The following is a 24294-nucleotide window of genomic DNA, read 5'->3' as shown; positions in this document are numbered from 1 at the left end:
ATTTTTGTTTATTTAATAACAATTAAACCACATCGAATCAGACCCTGAAAAATGAAAGGGTTCTATTCCTGAGCATACTCAAGCGTAAGAGAAAAAAAAAGACTCGATTAGTAAAGTATTTCGGTCGCTATCGTGTTAACAAGAAAAAGGATCCGCACATACAGACACACGGACGTCCAAGACAGAACTTTTTTAAACTGTTTTTTAACTAGTTTAAATAACAAAAATGACATCAAAAATATCATGAACGTTAAAAATAGTGTTTTTTCTTAATATGTGTGTGTATGTATTATCTTACAAGTGCAATGTATGATACATAAAGACATTTTAAGTTTGAAAAATCAGATGTTTTGCGCGAAGTGACAGTAGTACCCACCTCAACGCTTCGCTTATGAGGCGTGCAATACTACACATAACACATATAAATTTACGTGCCTACAATACAATTATTGTATTTTCGATGCTATTCTGAATACATAAAGACAGTTAAAGCTAATTATAATGATACACTACATTTAATCCAAATCGAGTTTCCAGCGCACATCTTGTATTACAGGAGCAATTCTCACGTGTGGTTCTGAAAAAAAAAAATATATGGCTGCCTTAACAAAAAGTAGGGGAAAAAAGTTAACGACATTCTTTATCTTTTGGAAATTCATTGCGAATTAAAATCAATCTTCAAAATGCTTGTAAAATCATCGTGTTATCATGCCTGCTTCGGAAGTACACCAATTACATAATACGAATAGTGCACAAAATATGAGTTATCTCCACAATCTGGTATTAATTGAGGAAAATACAACCTATTAAGGCGAAGAAAGAGTGATCCAAAAGTCCTAGTCTGAAAACATTTGAAGTACAATACAGAAACCTATAGCTATCTCTATCATTTGCGTGCTAATTTGTAATTTTTTTTTCTTATCAGACTTCTCAAACGTTAATATTTGTATTTAGTTTATTATATAATTGAGATTGACTAATAACTGACAGATTTTTTAAAGGACACGTGGTATGAAAAAAATATGACTAATCCATAGATTGGTTACATATTTTTTATTTATAAAAAACAACACTCACCCAACGTAGCAATTCCCTGTTTAATAATACTGCCACCTTCTGGAACACTCAGTTCAGCTGCAATCACCGCGGTTGTGGCTTCTATTACGAGATTATTTGTCCAAATCTGGTTGAAACTTTCTTTCATCTCTTGCATCACTGCCTCCAAAAGATACTACAGTAACACATGTTTTTGTTAATTTTCAGCTCATAATAATCAATCATTTAAAAATTATCATAGAAATACTTTTAAGTTTATTAGAATAGAAAATTTTAATATTTTTCTTGGATATCAACTTTTTTATGATTTTTACATATTTGACCGTTTCGCGTAATAGTTTACGTAAAATTGTACCGAGTTGTACTAAATTTTGTTTAAAAAATTGGTTGTCTGTAAAGTCGGTTTACTGACGATAGTTGAACGTGACAACTTCCGATTGTGCTTCTTTGTCGCTCGTTCCGCGCTCTCGCTCGCACTTCAAGCCTTACATGGAACGCCTCAGATGAGTCAGAGCGATGTAACGCCGCATGAGTCATGTTTTTTCGTGTGTGCAGCCGGCTTATCGAATTATAAGACGTTGTCACGTCAAAAATATCCTATTTATGTGATTAATAATAATATATACCATATTATTATATTTTGCCTACCTGAAGTATCCTAGCCTCTTCATCCTTATACACGCCACAAAGGGCCAAATTGATTTCCCGTACATGGGATCGTAGTTCAAACGTAGAAGACACCAAAGTGTGCAGAGCCATCACAAGAGCCGTGTCTTCAAACTGAGATCCTTCCTTTAGAGATGCCACTTTACGTTCATGTTTCCTGCGATTCTTGCTTGAGCGGTAGGAACGGCTGAAATGGAAATATTTTAAGAAACATTGCGTCTTAAAATGAAAAAGATATGTTTCGATCAATTTAAATAATGTTTAAAGTTTCTTAAAGTTATTTGTAGCATTCAAATAAATTATCAGATAGAACTGAAGTTTAATTTTTCTTTCAATTTAATGAAGAATAATTTCCAAATCGAAGAAGCGAAATACATTTAGTCATCACTACATAGTATAAAACAAAGTCGCTTTTTCTGTCCCTATTTCCCTATGTCCCTTTGTATGCTTAAATCTTTAAAACTACGGAACGGATTTTGATGCGGATTTTTTTAATACAGTGATTCAATAGGAAGGTTTTAGTGTGATTTATTAGGTTTGAGACAAAGCGGGCGAAGCCGCGGGCGGTAAGCTTGTTTTTATATGAAGTTACCTTGATCCGGTTGAGGAGCCAATGGTGCTTCCAAAATCTGAATATAAGTCATAATCTCTGCTGTAATATGGGATATTAATTTCATTCCGTGCGGGCATATTTTTCTTACTAACTCGCACTACTTCTAAACGGTCTCTGTAGGATTTAAAGTTTGCCAAATTCGTCTCCAATAAATCTTTGAGATTGTTGTATTCTTCTACGATAGCTGGTGTAACTTCCGTTTCTACGAATAAAATTTATGATTACGAATTGTAACAAAATTTGATAAAAATAGGGTTTTTTTTCAACTATATTTAAATTTATTTATCAAATATTACGTATTTTGTGTATGTATCGTAAATTTTCATAGTTTTCATATGAAGTCAGAATTTAATTTATTTGATTTTAAGTTACTTACCTAGCATTTCATGCATGTCGTACGTATAACACATTCTTATAGCAGACTTAAACTCCCCATTTTCTGTTGCATACATTATCATTTCCATTTCATTATCACCGGCCATTTCCAAGATCCTCAATGCTTCCTTATGACGTTTTTCTTGTTTCAAAGCACCAACGAAATCACTAAAAACATAATTATTATAATATCAATACCCATGTAACTATATCCTATTATTTTAATAGTTTCATTAATAACTTACCAACATATTTCTTTAAATTCATCTCTTGGTAAATGTTGTACCAATTTTAAAGCCAATTCCCATTCCAAAGATTCTTTGTAACATTCTACAGCTTTTTCAATATTGTCAGCCCTCTCGAACATAATACCGGCTTCTAAGAATTGCTTCTTCAATTTCAAAAATAAGCCAAAATCGTCACATATCTGCTTGTAAATGTAGTCCCTTGGAGTTAACATTTTTAGCGCATCTCTGTAAAGGCTGTGGTATTTTACGAATGTTTTCAGTTCATCATGTTTGCTGGGTCCACATTTTATGAGACATTCCACAGCTTTTAGATATCTCTTTAAATTTTTGTTTATCGTGAATCGTTTGTAATTCTCATCCATACCATTCAAGTCGTTTAACATTGGCATGTATTCTTTCGGATCTTTCTGTGACTTATTGGCAACTAGCAGCACAAGATCAAAGTCATACATCCCCAAGGCAACATCAAATAGCTTGTTCACATCCACAATGTAAAGTAAATATTTCAAGGCTTCATCCGAAGATACGGGCAGCCTTATTCCGTTTAACTCCTCGTTTCTAAGCTCTTTTATTATGAGCAATGCTCTCTCCAAATCTTGAATTGTATTTTGTTTTACATATGTTGTCAATAACGGCAATACTCTAGAAGATCTATCGGGTGCTGTGTTTAAACGGTCCCTAATCATATTACAAATGAAGTTTATCTTCTTATCGCAGTCCTTGTTACCCTCCATATTAATATAACTAGTCGCATACATTGTTTTGGTCGTATCCTTATTTTCCAAATCTGTCAGGAAAAGACTAAGCCATGAATTATTTTTTATTGCATCCAAGAATTTATCAAGGTTTTCAATGAAGAGTTGTGGATTGTGATCATACATTAGATTCAGGTTGATTCTCTGTTTTCGCATTAAATCAAATGCTTCATAATACTTAAGTGAATTTAAGTGTTCACCAACTATTTTAAGTGACAGTGGTCTGGGTTCAATGACTTCTAGATTTCCGCGTGGCATTTGCAACACTGTTCTGGTATCGTTTGGTACAACAACGATTATTCTTGAGCCTCTCTCTACTCTCCTTTTGTAAACATCAGGTGATTCAGTATCATCATAATCAATAACAGCTTCTAATCCCTCCTGAGTAAGTTTGGTACAAAGCATAAAGTTCTTCATTGATGTAATGAGGAAATAGTCAGTATGTATAAAAACGGAAGCGACATTATTCATAATGACTTTATCTTGAAGATATAAAAGACCCCTGTGAGTTAGACCAATAAAATATCCCAGATCCCCAATAGGTAGTACACCAAATTTGGGACAAGCAGCAGGAAATGATTCAGCTAGTTCTTCCAACAATCCATCTGAATTGTATGCTATTATTTTTCCTGTCTCCAAGTGCATATAGACCTTTGGTATTAATGGGTGAGAATGGATCCTGACTACAGCTGCAGGCAAAGCTTTTGTTCCTACAATTTTCAGTGAATCTTCCAATATTTCATATTCAATCATTTTATAATTACTTTCGACGTCTAATGCGATAACAATCACAGTATTTTTTTTCCACCAATACCAGTTGTAATATTGAAATGGAAAATCGAATTTATTCAGAACAATCGTTTTTGTAATTTTATATTCGAGTGGTTTCTTTTGTACTTGATCATAAAATGTCAACGTATTTGATGAGCAAACGAAAAATTTATTGTACTCATCATCTTCCTTAGGTATTAATAGGAAAACAATAGAGTCAATGTTATTATCTGTTTCAATTTCTAAATTAGCCATTGGAGGTGGTACAATGGAATGTCTGAAGGATGACAATAGCATTTTCTTTCCATCAATAACACCAACGACAGCATCATCCTTCTCACACCGGCCATTGCTATGATCCACATCCCAAACCCATGTATAAGTGTAATATTTACCACTCTTAAATAGAACGTGTAACTTTTTATTATTGGACACATCAAAATCATTGTCCCATAAAACTTTGCTGATTGTTTGATGTGGATTATAAGTCAAAGTTTGTTTTAGATACCAATGATAATTACTGCTTGTGAACAACAAGATCTTCTGATTACCCAGTGGCGACTCCTTGCAAACAAGAGTCAATATTTCAGAATCTTGACTCCAAAGAATGTTTTCTACCTGTATGTCTGTAACAGGTATTTCAAAATCACGATGTTTCAAGCCGTTTTTTTCAAAGAAACTGACGATGTATCGGTCTGGGAGTTTTTGAGTTGTAGCAACAAAATTGCTGCTAGGGCGCCACGCTATAATAGGTTCGACACCCGGTTGCTTCTCACTTGTATATAGAAGTTTTCCTCCTTTATCAAATACTTTAAATCTTCTTGCACCGTGCATACGGAAGCCAACAGCAAATAAATTACCATGATACTTCCAAGATATTAATATTTTATCAATCACGGTGGCTTCATTATCTGAAATCGGATAATTATTGTGTATATGTAAGTCCAAGTATTGATTGATTGAAATTGATTCATTGATTTTATTGAATTAAATTACAACGAATAAAAAACTTCCTTCCCAATAAAAAAAAATCAAATTTTTATGGTTGGGAAGTCTATGAGATGAGTAAAAAACTATAATTATATATAATGTTAAACGTAAACAAAGGAGCATGATAAAATAAACCTATTGACATGAACATAATATAACACATATTACCAACAGTTACGTCATTTTGCGCCTTAGCAGCTTCTTTGCCTTCTGAACCATGGAACTGCGTTTCTTTTTTACCCCAACCAACGGTGATAAATTCCTTTGCACCAAATTCATCAGAAATAAGATTCACTTGATTTACTGTGTCATATGTGCAGGACATGACCATAACTTTGTAGTCTTTTGTAACTAGAGCTAACGTTTCCTGATCGTGGCTCCATTCCTTTGCCTAAAATAATAATCGATACTAAATGGTCAATTTAAGAAAATTATCTTATGTACTTTACATATAGCATGAAAAGGTAATGTTACTATTTACCTATTACGAATTAAATAACGATATAATTCTTAATTAAGCTCCAACTCAAGCCTTTATTCATTCAATTAGATTTCCATTAAAAGCTTTTACATTGTCAAAATACATAATTATGCGAATTCATAATATAGGTATGGAAAGCATTTTCTATAGAGAAGAGCCAGCAAGAAATCCAGTAGTTTCTCTTTTATCATTATCATGTCCATTTTACATTTGGATTTTTCTTAAAATGATGCCAAAGAACTGTCTTGAGGTATAAGCGAAAAACTTCCAAAGATTTTTATCCATAGTAATATTATAAAAACGAAAGTAACTCTGTCTGTCTGTCTGTTACTCAATCACGCCTTAACTACTGAACCAATTTGCATGAAATTTGGTATAGAGATATTTTTATACCCGAGAAAGGACATAGGCTTCTTTTTACCCCGGGAAATAGGTTAGGTTTTATCCCGGAAATCCCACGGGAACGGGCACTATGCGGGTTTTTCTTTGACTGCGCGGGCGAAGCTGCGGGTGGAAAGCTAGTATTCCATATGTTCACAAATGCTATATTATGTATACGGCTAACTGAACTAATAAATTTAAAATCTAGAAGTATAAATAATCAAATCAATCAATCAAACAAATAATAATCTAGAAGTATTCTTTAATATTAATAAGAAGAGTTCTGTTGTAAGAGCGTATACCCGTGAATGGTTTTTTTTTACTTTAAAAGCCAGAACACAACAGGCATTTATGATTTAGATAATTGAAATACCTAGGTTACCAAAAGACCTAAGGCAAATAACTAAATAGGGCCTATCAACGAACAACGAAAAAATAATGCCATGACTAGCTATAAAGCCCCAACCTATCATATTTATTTAGAAAATGAAATAATCTTTGGAAAATTCAGCTCGACAGACATTTTCTGCTAGGACTCGACTTTCGTCTACAAAACCTAGCATACGCGCAAATTTTTATCGAGTATGATCAATATCGGTAATGCTTTCTCTCTTTCGCCGTTCGCGAGATATGTCGTGGTGCGCATGCTAGGTCGGCAGCTATTATTGACGCGCGTAGCCGCGTAATTATCAATAATTCGGGCAGGACACCTGCTCGGCACCGGATGTGGCCCATCGATGTTAAGCGACCTCCGCCATCCATAACATTAGGAACAATGCACTGGTGGTGTTACAGGTGCTTTCCCGGCCTCTTAATCACAAATATGCTCTTTTATTGAAGCTCTCAATATCGTAGTTGTGTGGATAAATAATATTCTTATAACAATACAAAGAGACGATTCAAACGTTGACAAAGTAAACGAAAACAATGTATTCAATACGTGAAAGTCTCATAACAATTTATTATTACATACAAAAAATACTAATTGCGTTGAAATAATTAAATCTGATACGTGTTGAAATACAGAATAGGGTTATATTAATAACTTATATTAGCAAAACAAATCATCCAGGCGTGCGGCTACCATAAGAACCCAAGTTATTACTAGGAATATACATTAAAGCCTTTTCAATTACCTAAGTTATCAAAAGTAAATTCTAATTCTTGAACGGTAACGACGCGAACGATGTTGTTTCGCTATCGGATTGTTTGGGTCAATTACCTTATAATAATTGTATTAGGTTTATATTATAAAGGGGAATAAAAAAATCTGAGCCACTGATGATAAGTTATATTGTTTCCATAACTAGAGCGGTATGAATTTGAGCAAGCGACAAATAAACCAAACAAGCGAAGAATATTGGTTGACGAATAGCGAAAGACGCGGGTTCGAAACTCAGCCCGTGATCGATTTTTTCTTTTCTTTGAAATTTTTTTATTTATAAAGCATTTGAATGCTTTGATACTAAAATATCAAATTCAACAAGTAGGCTGCGTTCCATCATTACAATATGTATTGAAATAAATAATAATTCATATTCATTGAGATGGTTATTTAATCATTCGTGATTTTTATGATTTTTCTATCCAAAACATATTGTATAAGATAAAAGTATCTATAAATAAATTATAATATGCCAAATATTATGAAGCTGCTCATTTTGAATTTTAAGCTCTTTTTATTTTTCATCGCTCACAGTCCAGTAGTAAATTCTTTACCCTGAAATAATTATTTTTGTCACCAAAAACTGGTATTTTCAGTCACTTGTTTAGATGCAGGTAGTATTTTAGGTAGTATGTATTATAAATAACTTCCCTATAGAATTAATGAGATATATAGAAGCAGAAAATATAATATTGTATGCAACTTCTTGCAACAGGGCAGTTCTTGGGCATAATTTTTTTTTAAATATCCTACTAATATTATAAATGCGAAAGTTTGTGAGGATAGATGTATGTGTATGTGTAGGTGTGTATGTTTGTTATTCTTTCACGCAAATACTACTGAACCGATTACAATGAAATTTAGCACACATCTTAGACAGGTTGTGGATTATTCTTTGAAAACGCGGGCAGAAAGCTACTCCATATAGTTACATATAATTCAAGATCTAAACAAGAATCGATTATACATATTTTATTGAATGAGATCTAGAGGCATTCTTACTGCTACTAATTTAGGTATAATTTGAGATACAAGAAACAAAATTTTATATTGAACTGTAGGTTTTCAAATTTTCGCTTTAATAATAATATTATGGGAATTCGCATTGCGGTTAAAAAAAATGTACCATACCTACAGTGAATTAAAAATTCAAATTCTGAGAAATGGTATAGAAATAAAAAAACCAAACATGGAGCCATCATTGGAATTCTTGGGTTAAAAATGCAAATCTAATAAGATTTGAATAAGCTGATGATGCTTTAAGATATAAAATAAAAATCATCTGTACAATACTATTTAAGATAAACATGTATTATATAATAAAAAATTTGCTTTATGCGTAAATAATTTATAGACATTTTCACAATTCAAGAGCGCTGCTAAGATAAATCCAGTTAAATAAATTTAGATTTAGTTCTGTACATAGGTATTATACTTACTCTTTGTTTGAAATGAAAATTAGAATGTTGAGTGATTGCAGAGGAATTTAAGCTTAACAAGATGTAAGTTGATGTGCGCTGTATGTTATGACAACACAACAACTTACACACACAACATTTTATACTTAAGTTTATGTAATTTTAAATAATAATAAAGTCTATAATTAAACTGTAATGAGTGTTTTTTTTTTTTATTAAATTCAATTTTTGAGTAATATAAAACTTACCAAAAGGCCGTCTTCACAAATACCCTTTAATTCCAAATCAGCACCAGTCTCAGTCATTCCAAATAACTCCCCATTTGCGAGCCCAACACTCAATGTATTTACCAAACTAAGATAAGCCATGCTAATAGGCATATTTCGGATTGATGAAATTTCTGATAGATCCTTAGACCATTTGAGCCTTCCTTGGTTACTAAAACACCGAACTATAAGGTTATGTGTGCACAAAAACAATTCTCCTGGTGGACAGCCCCCATGGTGACCATAACATACGCAAGCTATTTCTTCACATAAATAATCAAGTTTTTGTGCCGAACTACGCCACAGCTGTAGATTACGCATGTTTGTATTTTATTATTTTTACACGTTTTTTAAAAACATTCAGCAACAAGTTAAACAGCAGCCGGGACCGTGAAAATTTGATAAATCAATATTCAAATTAAATGTCAAAGTGCTAAGTTTTTAATGAATGCTTTGAAGGCTCATGATACGAGGTATTTTGTTATAGTTAGTATTTATTATAAATTATTGTAATTAAAATACGAATAACGACGATGTTTGTTTCTTATCACAGTTTCTTATATATTTGAGGTCCAACACATTTTAAAATACTGGTATGTTATAATTTTGAACCCTCCGTGATAGCGGTATTTCTAACAACAACACACCCGTGTCGGTCCTTCGTTGTTGCGTGATTGATATTAAAAACTGTTAAATATCATATTTATTTAACGTAGTAGGTATTTGTATTCTCTTTGTTTATTTAGCACTATCATAATATGAAGCTACACATTTTGTATTTTAACTAACTCAAATTAATTACAGTTAAATTCGTTTAAATATCCATAAAATAATCAATGAATTTCCTAAAAAATAAAATTGAGGTACCAATACTCAGATAAATAACTTTTGTGTCTGCGCATGTTTGGAAAAAAAAAACTTGCCACTTAGATTTGAGTGAGTTTTAAAAAAGGAGTCTTTCTTTTTTGAAGTTGGTTGAAAAGGTTATCTAGGTTATTTATGAATTGGAATGGACTAATTTTTATTGTAAATAATAAACAATTTTTTATCTATATTACCATTTATTTAAAATATCTACACTAGACAACACTATTATTTTACACCTTAGGATAGTATGTTGTTTCGAACTTCTTCCTAGCTTTAGGATATGGCCTCAATACTTTTGGAATATATGGGGGTAGATGCTCATCTAGACGCCTCTTAAATGGATTGATTCCGAATTCAAATGGTCTTCTTTTTGCCTCAAAGAAACGAGTTTGATGCTGGATCTTGTATATCTTCTCCCAATGATAAATTTCTGGTAATAAATTGTGCCTAGGCCTGTTAGACATTAAATGTTTATATCTTGATTCTAGCCAACATCGTCTATTATCATCTTCAATATCAGAAATCAATTGCTCCTCTTTTCCTAGATATGGCTTCATTTCATGATCTCTTTCTTCTGGGGCATTTAAGTAGAATTGAACCAACATTTTCAGAGTATCCTCATTAAGGCCTTGCACTTTGCCGTCTTCAATTTTTTCATATAGCTTCATGGGTTGTGTTCCAAAACAAATATTGTGTTTTGGATTATCATCAACTTTATCAATGTTCATGGCAATTGTGTTTAATTGGTATGCATATAGGGATATAAGATGACCGTTGGTAATAACCGTTTGAGTTGTTAATGGATAAGTTATGTCGTTATAACTTGTAAATCCTTGGTAATTAGCTTGACTAAGAAGCCAACCAAAGCTAGCTTTCATAGCTTGACAATGCAATGCTTCTAAATTGTCTTGTGCTCCAAAAGATTCCTTTCTGCATAAAATGTGACCTCTGTTGTGGTATGAAAGCAAGCCAAATTCGTCAAGATCACCCGGCCAATATCCTGTAAATAAATGAATACTTGTATAAACATGGATTTTATTTATGAAAAATTTTAATAACAAGAAATTTTATGCATAAATGCCACAATACACAATAACAAATAAAAGATATATCCTCATTTTTTAAAGAGTACACAAGTATTTGATGGTATGATGAGTCTATTGTGTGAACTTTGACACAATTATCAGATAAAGTACTGGAGAACATGAAAAATAGTTATGCAAGACCTGGTTCAAAGGTAAGCCTGTAACTATCATTGTAATGGTAAAAACTATTTGCAATAAGAATACAAGCAGCATCACCATTTTAATATATTTGTTTAGTTCAATAATATTTACCTGGTATATTTGTACCATGCCGAAACTCTACAAAGTATCCTAAACTTTCAGGGACATAAGTGAATTTCTCAACTTTGAAATCTGGGTTCTCTGCTTCACTATATGGAACTAAAGGCTTCAATGGTAAATGATTTCGGACTGTTAAAATTGGTGATCCTGAAATATGATTGATTTATATACATACACAAGGTAATTAATTAATATGTGCACATTATAACATTTTGTATATTCATCACAATACCTGTTAAATTAATAAAAATTTGATGAATGATGTGTCTAATTCTTTTCTCTAATCAGTTATTAAAAACTATAATTAGGTATATTATTGTTAAAAGAATATCAAATGTAAACATTCAAAAACAGGTGCAAAATATCTATAAATGGAATACCTATATATTGAATTGGTCTGTCAATAGGTTCATCTTTATTTTTGACCCAAGGAAACTTGGACCTATAATTGTAAACTTTTTTTGGCACATCAGTACCTCCCATGAACCAGAATGCTTCCACCCTTGGGTCATAATCAACCTGAAACAATATAAATACATAGTGTGAATTAAATTAATAATTAATAATTAAACATACATAATATTAAAACCAGAGAATATAAATAAAAGTTAAATAACTTTATATTTCTTTTGCTTATTTATCTTAGAACTAGTAAAGATTGTCATATATGTACAAAAAAATGGATAATAATTGTACCTGTGACGATATTATATGAGGCACTTTATCTGTGATGTTATTAGTAACAATTCTATTGATTTGCCTTACTAAATTTTTGGCTAAGGCATCTTCTTTTTGTTGTGCTTCAGATTTTGCTGTTGATAAGTCAATATTTCGCCTGAAAAGTTATGAAAAAAATATAATACAATTTATTAATAGTTCAGTATACTGATGACGAAGGAATTAAATATACTTACTGAACACCTTCATTTTCAATTAAAATACAATCTTCAATATGGGATTTTATTTCCTTTACTACAGAATCTGCCAAGTCTGAAGTCTCATTGTAAATATCAGGCAGTTTGTCGATGAGCTTGAAATGAGTCCTGGTATAATACTGAACAAGGGGCATTGCATTGTATGGTATAATATTTTCATTCAACATAACACAGGGCCAACCATAATATTTAGGCATGTTTAACCCGATTTGTTTCTCCTCAACAGTGTTGATATTTTTTATTTTTTCATAAATTTCTTCCCTTCCACGTAACTTTCTTGCTTGTAGCGACATATCCTGGATTGGAGGATAACTCGGTGTGTCTGTATATTCATTTTCTTCAGATAATGCCACTTGGGCATATCTACGTATTGCTATATATTTTATTTTAGAAAATGCTCGATGTCTACTGACGGCGAGCATTTTAAAGTTTTATATAACAACCATTCATAAAATAAAATTATAAAAATATTTAGGTTAACGTATCGTCTCACAACTCGTTGAGGCTTTTTTGACAGAATACCTGAATCTGTCAAGGGAGTAAGAGCTTGACAGTTGACATTTGACAAGTTTTCTGTGTTGCATGTTTTTATAATAATATTTAGTAGTCTGTGTGATTGCACGTAATTTAAGGCTAATTTATGTGTATCTGTGAGGCTGATGCAACATTTTGTCACTTCTCCAAACCACCTGCCAAACGAATCTAACCAAATTTTATTTTGAACTAACTGGGTGAGATATAATAATCTAAATCATGGATGATGATATGATTTTCGATCCTTCTTTAAAGAAGAAAAAGAAGAAGAAGACAGGATTTGACATGGAAGCAGCGTTAGCAGGCGAACAAGGCGAAACCACGAGTACGGAGGCGCCTGCTGAGACAGGTGACGTAGACGTACCCGAGGACGACAACCTGGATTTAGACAATTTTGGTAAAAAGAAGAAAAAGAAAAAGAAGACTTTCTTTAATTTAGACGAATTAGAGAATGCATTACCAGAAACAAAGGAAGAAAAGCCTCCTGCGGAAGAACCAGAGCAGCAAGATGATGAGCTAATTGATGACTTGGATCTAGACATTGATTTCGCAAAGACTAAGAAAAAGAAAAAGAAGAGGAATTTAGACGAGATTGTTGCAGAAGAGGATGTTAAGGGAGAAGATCAAGAGAGAGACGATGATCAAAATGGAGAATGGGTTGGAAGTGATCGTGATTATACGTATGATGAACTTCTTGAGCGAGTTTTTGACATTATGCGTGAAAAGAATCCTAGTATGGTTTCTGGAAAGAAACAAAAATTCATAATGAGACCACCGCAAGTTGTAAGAATTGGAACAAAGAAAACATCATTTGCCAATTTCACAGAAATATGCAAAACATTGCATAGACAGCCTAAACATTTATTAGATTTCTTGTTGGCTGAGTTGGGTACGAGTGGATCAGTGGATGGTAACAGCCAACTCATTATTAAAGGCCGTTTTCAACAGAAGCAAATTGAGAATGTATTGCGTCGGTATATCAAGGAATATGTTACATGTCATACATGTCGTTCTCCTGATACTATTCTGCAAAAGGATACTCGGTTGTTCTTCCTTCAGTGTGAAACCTGTGGCTCCCGTTGTTCTGTGGCTAGCATCAAATCTGGTTTCCAGGCTGTCACTGGCAAGAGAGCAGCCATGCGTGCAAAGACTGCATAGAATAGTGCTTAGTGATAATCAATTCAAAACCTGGTTTTGGGGTACATACAGTGAACTTTTCCTGCTTTCATTTCATTTCTTGTGTTTAAAATATATCCCTTGTTGTATGTCTGTTAATTTCTCAGTTGGGTGCTTTATGTGTTCGAAAAAGTTATGCAGATAACATTTTATAAAAATATATATACTGTGTGAATTAGGATATTTATGTATAACGTAATAGGGAATTCATAATTTATTGAATGGATTTAATATACTTTTTCTGTTTAATTATGTTGATTTGTTTTAAATATTAGTTACATATATACAGTGTTTGTCATTTGAATAAAAACTCATTGACTTTATTTCTGATAATAATTTTATAGTTATTAATGTCACAAAAATTGTTATGCTTTTAAGTATTTGCACTTAGTTATTATTTGTAAACTTTAGAATCAGGTGTCCCATAGTATAGAAATATAATTCTTATATGAGCAATGCTTGAACTTTCTAAAATAATTGTATTTGTATGATATTTATAAATGAAAGTCTGAATGTACCCCACTGTAACCTACATATTTATATATAGCTCACTTCTGTAATATTCACATTGGTACACAATGTTTTTAAACAGTCGTTTTATTTTCACACCTCATAAATAAAACTTCATTTGATATATTGTATAATTTGTGTAATAAAAATAAAATTCTAAAACATACAATAGTATTACAACTTAAGTTACCCCAAAAACATGATTATAAAAAGTGATTAATAACATAAATAAATTGTGCAATATTATGTAAAAAAATATTACAATATCTTATAATTATATAACAAAAATAAAGACAAATTTGATCTGTCTATTATAGTAAGAAGAATAATTATTAACATCCTTATTTGTCTCTAACAAGTTGAGGTCCTTGCTCTCCTTTCACATATTTGTTTAAGCTGTTGGCATACAGATCAAGCCGCCGAGTCATAGTAAAACCCCATTTATCCTTGATCTGTCTGCACATATTCAAATCAATTTGGGCAATCAGCAAACCATCTTTGGTTCTTGACAGACTTGGTGTCCTGGTACCGTCGGGAGCTGTGACATAACTAGACCCATAGAAATGGCCAAAATCACGGTGTGCTGGTTTCCCATCTCCTGATGTGAATTCATTAGGAAACACTTCTGTTCCAACCCTATTTATTGCACATGTAAAATAGCTGTTCGCTATAGCAGCATTTCTTGCTTCAACAGCCCATAGGTGTTCACTCAGGCCAGCTACAGTTGCCGATGGATTGAAAACTATTTCAGCACCATTAATCCCAAACATCAACCAGTTCAAAGGGTGATGACGTCCATAACAAATGTTAATTGCTATTTTGCCAAACTTAGTTTCAAAAACAGGGTGACCTGTGTTGCCTTCAAAATAATATGTAGATTCATTAAAATCTCCCACCCTTGGTATGTGATTCTTTCTGTGGCTACCAATGACAACACCCTTCTCGTTGATCACAACTGCTGTGTTCCAAATAAGATCGCCGCGTAGTTCATCTCGTTCTAAAATTGGTGAAATAATCACCATACCATACTTAGCAGCATACTTTTTGAGGAACAGGGTGCTAGGCCCATCTGTAATGCTTTCTGCAAATTCACACCATGGAGTTTTCTCCCTGGTGCAGAATGCAAAAGGCATACTCCAAGCTTCTTGTAAACACAAAACATTTACATTTTCAGCACCAGCTGTATCAATTAGTTTGGAAATTTTATTGAATATGGCTTGTCTCTGTTCATTTAAAGGTTGACTTGTAGAAATTGCAATTGAATGCTGTATTACACCTACTCGAACTATACGGGGAGTTCTTGTTTCTTCTTTACGCGCGGGAAAATCATATGCTGCAACTTCGAAATTATTTTCTTCTGAATTTTCATTACTTTCCTTTTTAAGTTCCAGGCTATGATTATCTACTCGTCCATAATAAATTCTATTAAATTCTTTTAAATCTTCGCCTGAGAGAGATCTATTTATTAGCTCATCAATACTCTTGAGTTCTGTCTGAGTAGATGCCATGATTTATGTTTTGATTTCCAAACTTCAAGTTATTTGAAACAGTTTGTACTTTGAAGCTACTTACACTAATGTATATTTGATATATATATTACATAAAACAATAACGAAAGCTTACTTGCACCTATTTCTTTAAAATATATTAAATACACGGCAGTCGAGATATTTCTAGGTGATGAGTTGATAGCACAGAACACTATTATGGTTGATAGTGAGCTGATACAAATATATCTGTCGAAAGACTGTTATAGCTGTTATCACTTATCATAAAATAAACAATAGAATGCGAATTGCGAAATAATAATAAGATTCATACAATATAAAATATTTTTATTTTATAATTAATATAATTTTCACCATGATTTGACATTTGAAAGGATTTGTGTTATCTATTTCTATAATCTATTCTTTATGATTGTAGAACTTGTAGAATATATTTTGTCCTATTTCTGCATCTGTGACCTGTGTTCTCCATCATTATGATTTATGTTAGCACTTAGCAGTTAGGTGTCAAACTTCAAAGTCATTTTCTGTGGTCATTTGTAATTTGTAAACGATGGATATGTACGATTTCTCATGAAAATCTACTTGAATTCTTAAAATTTTTCATATAATACATATTTGTATTGGTTTTAAATAAAATGTTACTTGCCTCGTTTAAAAAATAATTGTAAATATAAATATTTGTTTGTTATTAATAAGACTCATACACATAGTATTGTATGTCATTAAATCGTAACCATGAATGTGCTACCTGCCCAACCGATTGGTATTCAAAGTACTGCTGGTGCTGTTCCTGTTCGAAATGAAAAAGGTAACAAAATATATTTTTATGTTGTAATTAATGCAATTACTTACGGTATGTATGGTTCTATAACTACACTTATTTTTGTGTACTCTTTAAATAAATTCTATGTATATTTCAATCAAACTTTCAGGTGAAATATCTATGCAAAAGGTGAAAGTACAAAGATATATATCGGGAAAAAAGCCAGACTATGCTCAAGGAGTATCGTCATCTGAAGAATCAGACGCTGAAGACTTTATAGAACAACAAAGACCAGAGAGAAGGCATGTTATTGCACCTGTTATTGGAAAAGATGACCACAGTGATTCAGAGCAAGAAGTAAGTTATTACAAACAGAACAAGTCATTGAAGACTGTATCAGTATAATTACTTTTCAATCTTGCTATCAAAGAGCTTTTTGCACATTAAACATATTTCCTAACCATATAATTTTACAATTACAGGTTGATGATCCTCGGTTACGCCGTCTGCGTATGGCGGTGCAGTCGCCGCCGCGCCGCTCGGAGCACAAACCGGAGATCATTGATGCGGAGCCTGATGAGCCTGAACCAGAATCTAGTGAAGATGAGGCGCGACACAGTTCAGAGAGTGAGGACGAACTGGATGAAGAAGAGATTGAGCGACGCAGACAGGCTGTTAAAGCTAAATTGGCTGCAAGGTATGTGTAATTGGTTTTATAAAATTATACTTTATTATATTATGTTCATATGTCAGTTTTCCCTGATTGCGGCATCATTCACTAAACTGTCTTGAAGTCATCATCATCATCTTTATTAAGAAATCATGTTTAAAGTTTTCTACCAGTCTTACAAAATGTTAGAGTTTATAAAGAAAATGTACATAAACATTGTAAATTTACAAAATTCATTAAAATAAAACTTGCTAGTTCTTAATAAAACCATAGATTTTGCTCTATTAAGATTAAAAGCATATGTACAAGAAATAGTAGGTAAATGCTACAAAAAATTATGAAATCTTAGTCGATATTTGTGATATTAATGAATATCAATTATCAATATGCAAGAGTAGGCAACAGGACAGACGCGTCACCTTATACATTTATTCTAGGGAGGCAGAAAAAGAAGTTTTAGGGCGCGATGACGAGGAAGAAATGCTGGATGGTGATAAGGAAGAGAGTGGTTCATCTGACACGGATTATACTGACAGTGAAGAGGAAACTGGTAAGATTTCTGTCATATTGTCTTTAATTAATAATTTGTTGATAAATGTAATGACATTGGGGGTACTTTTTTATTCCTTTAATGTGTAACGAAATCTAATTTTATTTAAATATTTGGTACAGCTCCCGGAAAAACATGCCTTTTAAAAATCGTATTTGTTGATTAGTAGTTTTTCTAAAATTGAGAAATTTTAGAAAAACTACCCAAACATTTTGCAATAAAATTAAATCAATGTAAAAGTTCATTTACGAAGATTCGTAATTTAGTATTATAAATATTACGAAATTATTTTAATCTCAGGTCCAAGAGTGAAGCCAGTATTTGTGCGAGCATCAGAACGGATGACAGTAGCAGAACGGGAAAGGAAAGTGAAACAGCAGAAAAAGGAAGAAGTGGAAGCTAGAAGGGAGAAGGAGGAGAGAAGACGGGAAGCGTTGAAACTTGTTGAGGAAACTATACGAGCTGAACAGAGGAATACTCAGGTACATTTAATCATTATTTAATTTTTTCAACCACCAGATTAATCTCTTATAATAACTTTATAAGGCAGATTGCAGGTTTAGAGGAGGTTGAAAAAAAAAATCATTATTTGAAATATTTAGGGTGCACTCACACACATCAGTCACCGTCAAGTCACCGATGACTGATCGGTGACGGTTTGTGTACGTATCCACAAACACCAGTCACCGTCATGTTGTCCGTCAGTCACGTCGCCGGTTTGACTGAATCATTGAACACATACATCAGGTTAGTCAGTGATTAGACGTGTGTCACGCTAGAGAACATGTAGCAATTATTGACGGTAGCACGACGCTGACTGAACTGAGACGTGACGGCACCGGGTGAGTGGGGATAAAAGTATGATACATGTATGGAAAGATTATTTGACGTGCCTGACCGGTGACGTCACTGATAGATTTCGTGCCGGCGACTGTCGTGTGGGAACAGAGTCATACTAGAACTATTGATACATATTTTTTTTTAATCCTGTCCGGTGACGTGCCGTGACGGTGACTGATGTGTGTGAGTGCACCCTTAAGGAAGAAACGTCTCAGTAAACAAATCTTAAATTTGTTTATTTCGAACCTATCCATTGCACGCATACATAGCATGCATTCATACCACGCATCCATAGCACGCATCCGTATCACGCATCCGTAGCACGCATCCGTAGCACGCATCCATAGCTCACATCCATAACAATCCTCCTTCTACATAAAAAACGTATCTTAGTTCGTTTCCACCAACCAGTACATCCTTGATTAGGTGCATCAGTAAACATGATTGGTGGAAAAGCACCCATAATTTTTGTTCAATGAGCTTTTCGCTTACTATTAGTAACTCAAGCATATTATTCTCTACTAGATTTCCGCCCGCGGCTTCGCCCGCGTTTTCAAAGGAAAACCCGCATAGTTCCCGTTCCCGTGGGATTTCCGGGATAAAACCTATCCTATGTGTTAATCCGAGTTACCCTCTATATGTGTCCTAAATTTCATTGTAATCGGTTCAGTAGTTTTTACGTGAAAGAGTAACAAACATCCATACATCCATACAAACTTTTGCCTTTATAATTATTCTCTATTATTCTCTATTAAATAATGAATTCCTTGTATATGTCTAAAGGCGGAACAAAAAGAAGCAAACATAAACGACGTGTGCACGGACGACGAGAACGACGAGCTCGAGTACGAGGCGTGGAAGCTGCGCGAGATGAAGAGGATCAAACGGGACAAGGAGGAGCGGGAAGCGTGAGTTGTGATTTTATTTTTTATCTATTGGCTTCACTATTTTGCAAGAACAGGGATGACAGATATTTCTAACTGTGATATTTAATTGTACCTTATTCAATATTCCATTTCTTCCAGCTTTTCCGATTTTTATTTATTTAAATTTGCGAATAAATTTTTAATTTCTGAATTTAATATTTTTATTGTCATTAAATATCTACTTCAAAACAAATATTCGAGATAAGACTTATTTTCACCACAATTAGACTAGTAGTCTTATTTACTCTGAATGTCCGTTGAATTCTCTTCCTATCTTATTTTGTCCCTATTTTCTCTCTGTAATGTTACTCTCTCTCCCTCTTTTTACTAGTTCATACGACACAAAAATTGGACGTGTAGTTTAATTTAATTGTTCTATTTTGTGAATTTTCGTTCCCTATCTTATTTTGCCTCTATTTTCTCTCTCTCCCTTCTATATTTATTTAATAATACATTTAATTGCAGCGTAGAGAAGGAGTGGCTCCAAACGGAGCGTCTCCGCAACATGACGGACGACGAGCGGCGCGTGGAGCAGCGGCTCAACCCGAAGCTGGTCACCAACAAGCCGGTCAAGGGCAAGTACAAGTTCCTGCAGAAGTACTACCACAGGTCAGTTTGTTAGTCATAGTGTTGTGTACAAGTGATATAGTAGCGTGGACAAAGAGTGGCTACAAACTCTCATGACTCGAAAAAAAAAACACGAAATTACTCGTAATTTTCACACTTTTTCGCTTTATATCGATCGGGAGATATTGACACAAAATTTCAAAAAAAAATTGCAGATTTTCGGCGGTATGGCGACCATTTAGAATCGTCCGAAAAGTATGGCATGGCGATTTTCGTAAATGGCTGCACGACGATGGTTACCTGTGCAAAAATTAGCCTGGTACAAATGGTTGAATTGTTTTTTTTTAAATCAACACATTCGCGTCGGTATGGCGGGCTGTAAGTCACACCGGAAAAGTATGGCATGACACTACCGCCTACTTCTTTTTTATGGTCTATCGGTAAATTCTAAAATTTTTGTGTTACAAATCGTTTGACTTTCGCTATTTTTCCGACGAGTTCGACTAACGCCCACGCGACTAAGCCGCCGGTACCAGCGTTCACACCATCATTTTTAGGGTTCCGTAGCCAAAATGGCAAAAACGGAACCCTTATAGTTTCGTCATGTCCGTCTGTCCGTCTGTCCGTCTGTCCGTCTGTCACAGCCGATTTACTCGGAAACTATAAGTACTACAGTGATGAAATTTGATGGGAATATGTGTTGTATGAACCGCTACAAAAATATGACACTAAATAGTAAAAAAAAGAATTGGGGGTGGGGCCCCCCATACATGTAACTGAGGGATGAAATTTTTTTTTTCGATGTACATACCCGTGTGGGGTATCAATGGAAAGGTCTTTTAAAATGATATAAAGTTTTCTAAAAAACATTTTTCTTAAAGTGAACGGTTTTTGAGATATCAGCTCTCAAAGTCGTAAAAAGTATGTCCCCCCCCCTCTATTTTTATAACTACGGGGTATAAAATTCTAAAAAAAATAGAGGTGATGCATGCTAATTAACTCTTTCAACGATTTTTGGTTTGATCAAAGTATCTCTTATAGTTTTTGAGATAGGTTGATTTAACTGTAATTTATTATATTTGCTGCTACGGAACCCTTTGTGCGCGAGCCCGACTCGCACTTGGCCGGTTTTTCTTTTTGTCATTGCGTACTAAGACCCCTGTAGAACCGCCATCCTGTTACAAATGACTCGAAATTTTGTGTCAATATCTCCCGGTCTATAATAACCTATTAAGATTTTTTCATTTATATATTTAAATTTAAAACATAACCAAGGTCTTTGTCTAAGCATTTTGTGTAATTACTTTTACTTTTTTATCACGATATGTATGCAGAAGCTTCTAAATATATTCAACTTGGCTAATCTGTCAGTTAAAATGACGAATATGTAATGTGTAAGTGTCAAAAATGATCAAATAAAGTTTCGCTGCAGTATCAATAAGTGGCCAAACCGGGCCAATATACCATGTGATATTGATATTAACATTTTTTTTATAATTCCAGAGGTGCATTTTATTTGGACAAAGAGGAAGACGTATTCAAACAAGATTTCTCTGGAGCGACATTGGACGATCACTTTGATAAGACTGTTTTGCCAAAGGTAAGACTATAAAATAATATGACTTATGTATGTATGATAAACATAAAAGCTACGTTGTTTCCTATTTTACGTAAGCAAGAAAAAAAAATTCAATTCATTTTCCAACAGATGAATGAGTAAAAGTAAAGCGACAATTTGCTTGACGCAAAATGGTATTTAATATAAAATCCAATAAAGCATGACTTTAATTACTAATTAAAACATAAATTATACTAAAACTATCACTGAGATTTATTATAAAACAAATTTGTTAAAACAATAAATAATACCAATTTTCTTATTCAGGTGATGCAAGTAAAGAAATTCGGTCGTTCCGGTCGTACGAAATACACGCACTTAGTAGATCAAGATACAACGGAGTTCGATTCCGCGTGGAACAATGAAAGTTCAGCCGCGCGATTATCTAACTTTAGAGGGGGCATGAAACAGGTGTTCGAAAAACCATCCGCGAAAAGGAAACATGCTGTATAATAAGAAAATAATTATAATAAGAAAAGAAGAGTTGTGGAAAAGGAACATCCTGTATACAAACTGATAATATAGGGAAATTTGTAAGGAGGATAAAATAAAACGCAGAAGAATGTTAACAATGAAGTCAGCAAGGAAATAACAGTGAACGTGTAATTTTTGAACCTACATATTATTATATGTGGTAATATGTGTTTTTATAAATAAAAAAATTAAACATCTGTACAAAATATTAACACAATTGTATCAAAACACTTAAAAGTATGCTATAGTGAAGTCCCATGTCCCCTAGAGGGGTAAGGGGCAGATGCATTATACATCTGTTTCACTGATCGATTTTCTTTAGGGACAAGTAGGTGATCAGCCTTCTGTGTCCTACCAGACAGAGACATTTTTTTTTCTTTGTCTCCACCGGGAATCGAACCCAGGACCCCTGGGTGTTACGCTCACACGTCAACCACTGTACCGAGGAGGCGGTCATACCGAGGAAGGCGGTCAAAAAGCATGCTATAGGAGTAAGAAAATGTTCAAAATTACAACTTAGTTTGGTATGTAAATGTTCTGTAAAATGTGTTCACTTTAAAAAATAAAATATTGAAGATTTATTTTTTGTTTTATTTCACTCCAATGAAGTTAAATAAGTGCTGTTTTTGATTAATATTATCGCGCTATCAGTTTTGTAGCTTCCTATTACATTTATTATTGTAAAATTTATTGGAGTCTGTGTAGTTAAAAATAATACGACCACTCTCATAGCCAAACCAAAATTTGCTGATTCTCAATTCTCTGCATATTATGCATAACAAAATATAAAATGCCGAGCGTTCGTAAGCTCACGACGCTGTTTGAAAAACGGCGCAATTTTAAGTATAATTTCTCATAAGCCTGCGATCTCTTAAGATTGATTAGTGATTTAAATCTTACAAAAATTAAAATAGTTTGGAAAATCCAAAAGTGCACGCCTCATAATTTTTTTTAATAATTATTTATTAATTATTATTTTTGTTTATTTAATAACAATTAAACCACATCGAATCAGACCCTGAAAAATGAAAGGGTTCTATTCCTGAGCATACTCAAGCGTAAGAGAAAAAAAAAGACTCGATTAGTAAAGTATTTCGGTCGCTATCGTGTTAACAAGAAAATCCTCCGCACATACAGACACACGGACGTCCAAGACAGAACTTTTTTAAACTGTTTTTTAACTAGTTTAAATAACAAAAATGACATCAAAAATATCATGAATGTTAAAAATAGTGTTTTTTCTTAATATGTGTGTGTATGTATTATCTTACAAGTGCAATGTATGATACATAAAGACATTTTAAGTTTGAAAAATCAGATGTTTTGCGCGAAGTGACAGTAGTACCCACCTCAACGCTTCGCTTATGAGGCGTGCAATAACTCGGGTCACAGTTAGCATTCTTCCTTAATTTTCTTAGCTATAAAATAAAAAGGATCAAAGAATGATTAACTTCTCTGAGGAATAAATGCAGTGAACATAAAAATGTAAATTAGTTGCTTTACCAGACGATCAAGTCGCGGTAAGCTGGATTGACTATAAAGTTTAAAGTGGCATTGAAGTACTTTATGATCGATATTTGAAGATTAGGAAGCCAACTTCTCTAGTATCCCGAACGCTCTAAAAACTGACCGATTTGGTGTGACTTTAGGTTAATCTAAATAAAATGAAATTACGTAAATTATTGCCTTAGTCAACAAATGCACTTTATTGCGATTATGTTTACACATAGAAATCGATTTCAAACATGCACAGCTAATTTCTGGTTTCGCACTTTCTCTAAGAAGTACATTTAAAATTAGCTGACATAAGTGGTTCAACGTA

General features: G+C 33.4%; 5 protein-coding genes and 1 long non-coding RNA gene across 6 annotated transcripts in view; 2 read left to right on the top strand and 4 right to left on the bottom strand.

The window, feature by feature from the left end:
• Window positions 1–24294, bottom strand: part of LOC149480043 (uncharacterized) — a 241345-nt gene that overhangs the window by 4489 nt on the left and 212562 nt on the right. The gene's annotated exons all lie outside the window — the stretch shown is intronic.
• On the bottom strand, window positions 409–9610 carry Elp1 (elongator complex protein 1). The gene is made up of 8 exons (XM_089707527.1): window positions 9168–9610; window positions 5643–5865; window positions 2956–5395; window positions 2712–2878; window positions 2315–2537; window positions 1705–1909; window positions 1078–1231; window positions 409–577 (listed from the first exon to the last, which is right to left on the bottom strand). The coding sequence occupies exons 1-8, from the start codon at window positions 9504–9506 to the stop codon at window positions 516–518; spliced, it is 3813 nt and encodes a 1270-aa protein (XP_089563653.1). The 5' UTR covers window positions 9507–9610; the 3' UTR covers window positions 409–515.
• mRpS30 (mitochondrial ribosomal protein S30) lies at window positions 10227–12861 on the bottom strand. The gene is made up of 5 exons (XM_089707334.1): window positions 12313–12861; window positions 12095–12233; window positions 11779–11917; window positions 11390–11545; window positions 10227–11052 (listed from the first exon to the last, which is right to left on the bottom strand). The coding sequence occupies exons 1-5, from the start codon at window positions 12753–12755 to the stop codon at window positions 10283–10285; spliced, it is 1647 nt and encodes a 548-aa protein (XP_089563460.1). The 5' UTR covers window positions 12756–12861; the 3' UTR covers window positions 10227–10282.
• Window positions 12990–14632, top strand: eIF2beta (eukaryotic translation initiation factor 2 subunit beta). The gene has a single exon (XM_089707337.1). It carries the CDS (start codon window positions 13087–13089, stop codon window positions 14023–14025), a length of 939 nt encoding a protein of 312 aa, XP_089563463.1. The 5' UTR covers window positions 12990–13086; the 3' UTR covers window positions 14026–14632.
• On the bottom strand, window positions 14682–16241 carry LOC149480048 (beta-ureidopropionase pyd3-like). The gene has a single exon (XM_089707336.1). It carries the CDS (start codon window positions 16059–16061, stop codon window positions 14895–14897), a length of 1167 nt encoding a protein of 388 aa, XP_089563462.1. The 5' UTR covers window positions 16062–16241; the 3' UTR covers window positions 14682–14894.
• On the top strand, window positions 16582–23053 carry Mfap1 (Microfibril-associated protein 1). The gene is made up of 9 exons (XM_089707335.1): window positions 16582–16872; window positions 16997–17184; window positions 17310–17524; window positions 17935–18047; window positions 18348–18529; window positions 19671–19795; window positions 20279–20422; window positions 21884–21980; window positions 22266–23053. The coding sequence occupies exons 1-9, from the start codon at window positions 16800–16802 to the stop codon at window positions 22449–22451; spliced, it is 1323 nt and encodes a 440-aa protein (XP_089563461.1). The 5' UTR covers window positions 16582–16799; the 3' UTR covers window positions 22452–23053.

The sequence above is a fragment of the Colias philodice genome, chromosome 19, assembly GCF_061535455.1.
Source record: "Colias philodice isolate Cphi_HAF_F1 chromosome 19, ilColPhil1 Martin Lab GWU primary, whole genome shotgun sequence".
NCBI classification, from domain to species: domain Eukaryota; kingdom Metazoa; phylum Arthropoda; class Insecta; order Lepidoptera; family Pieridae; genus Colias; species Colias philodice.
This window is presented reverse-complemented; position numbering and strand designations above follow the sequence as displayed.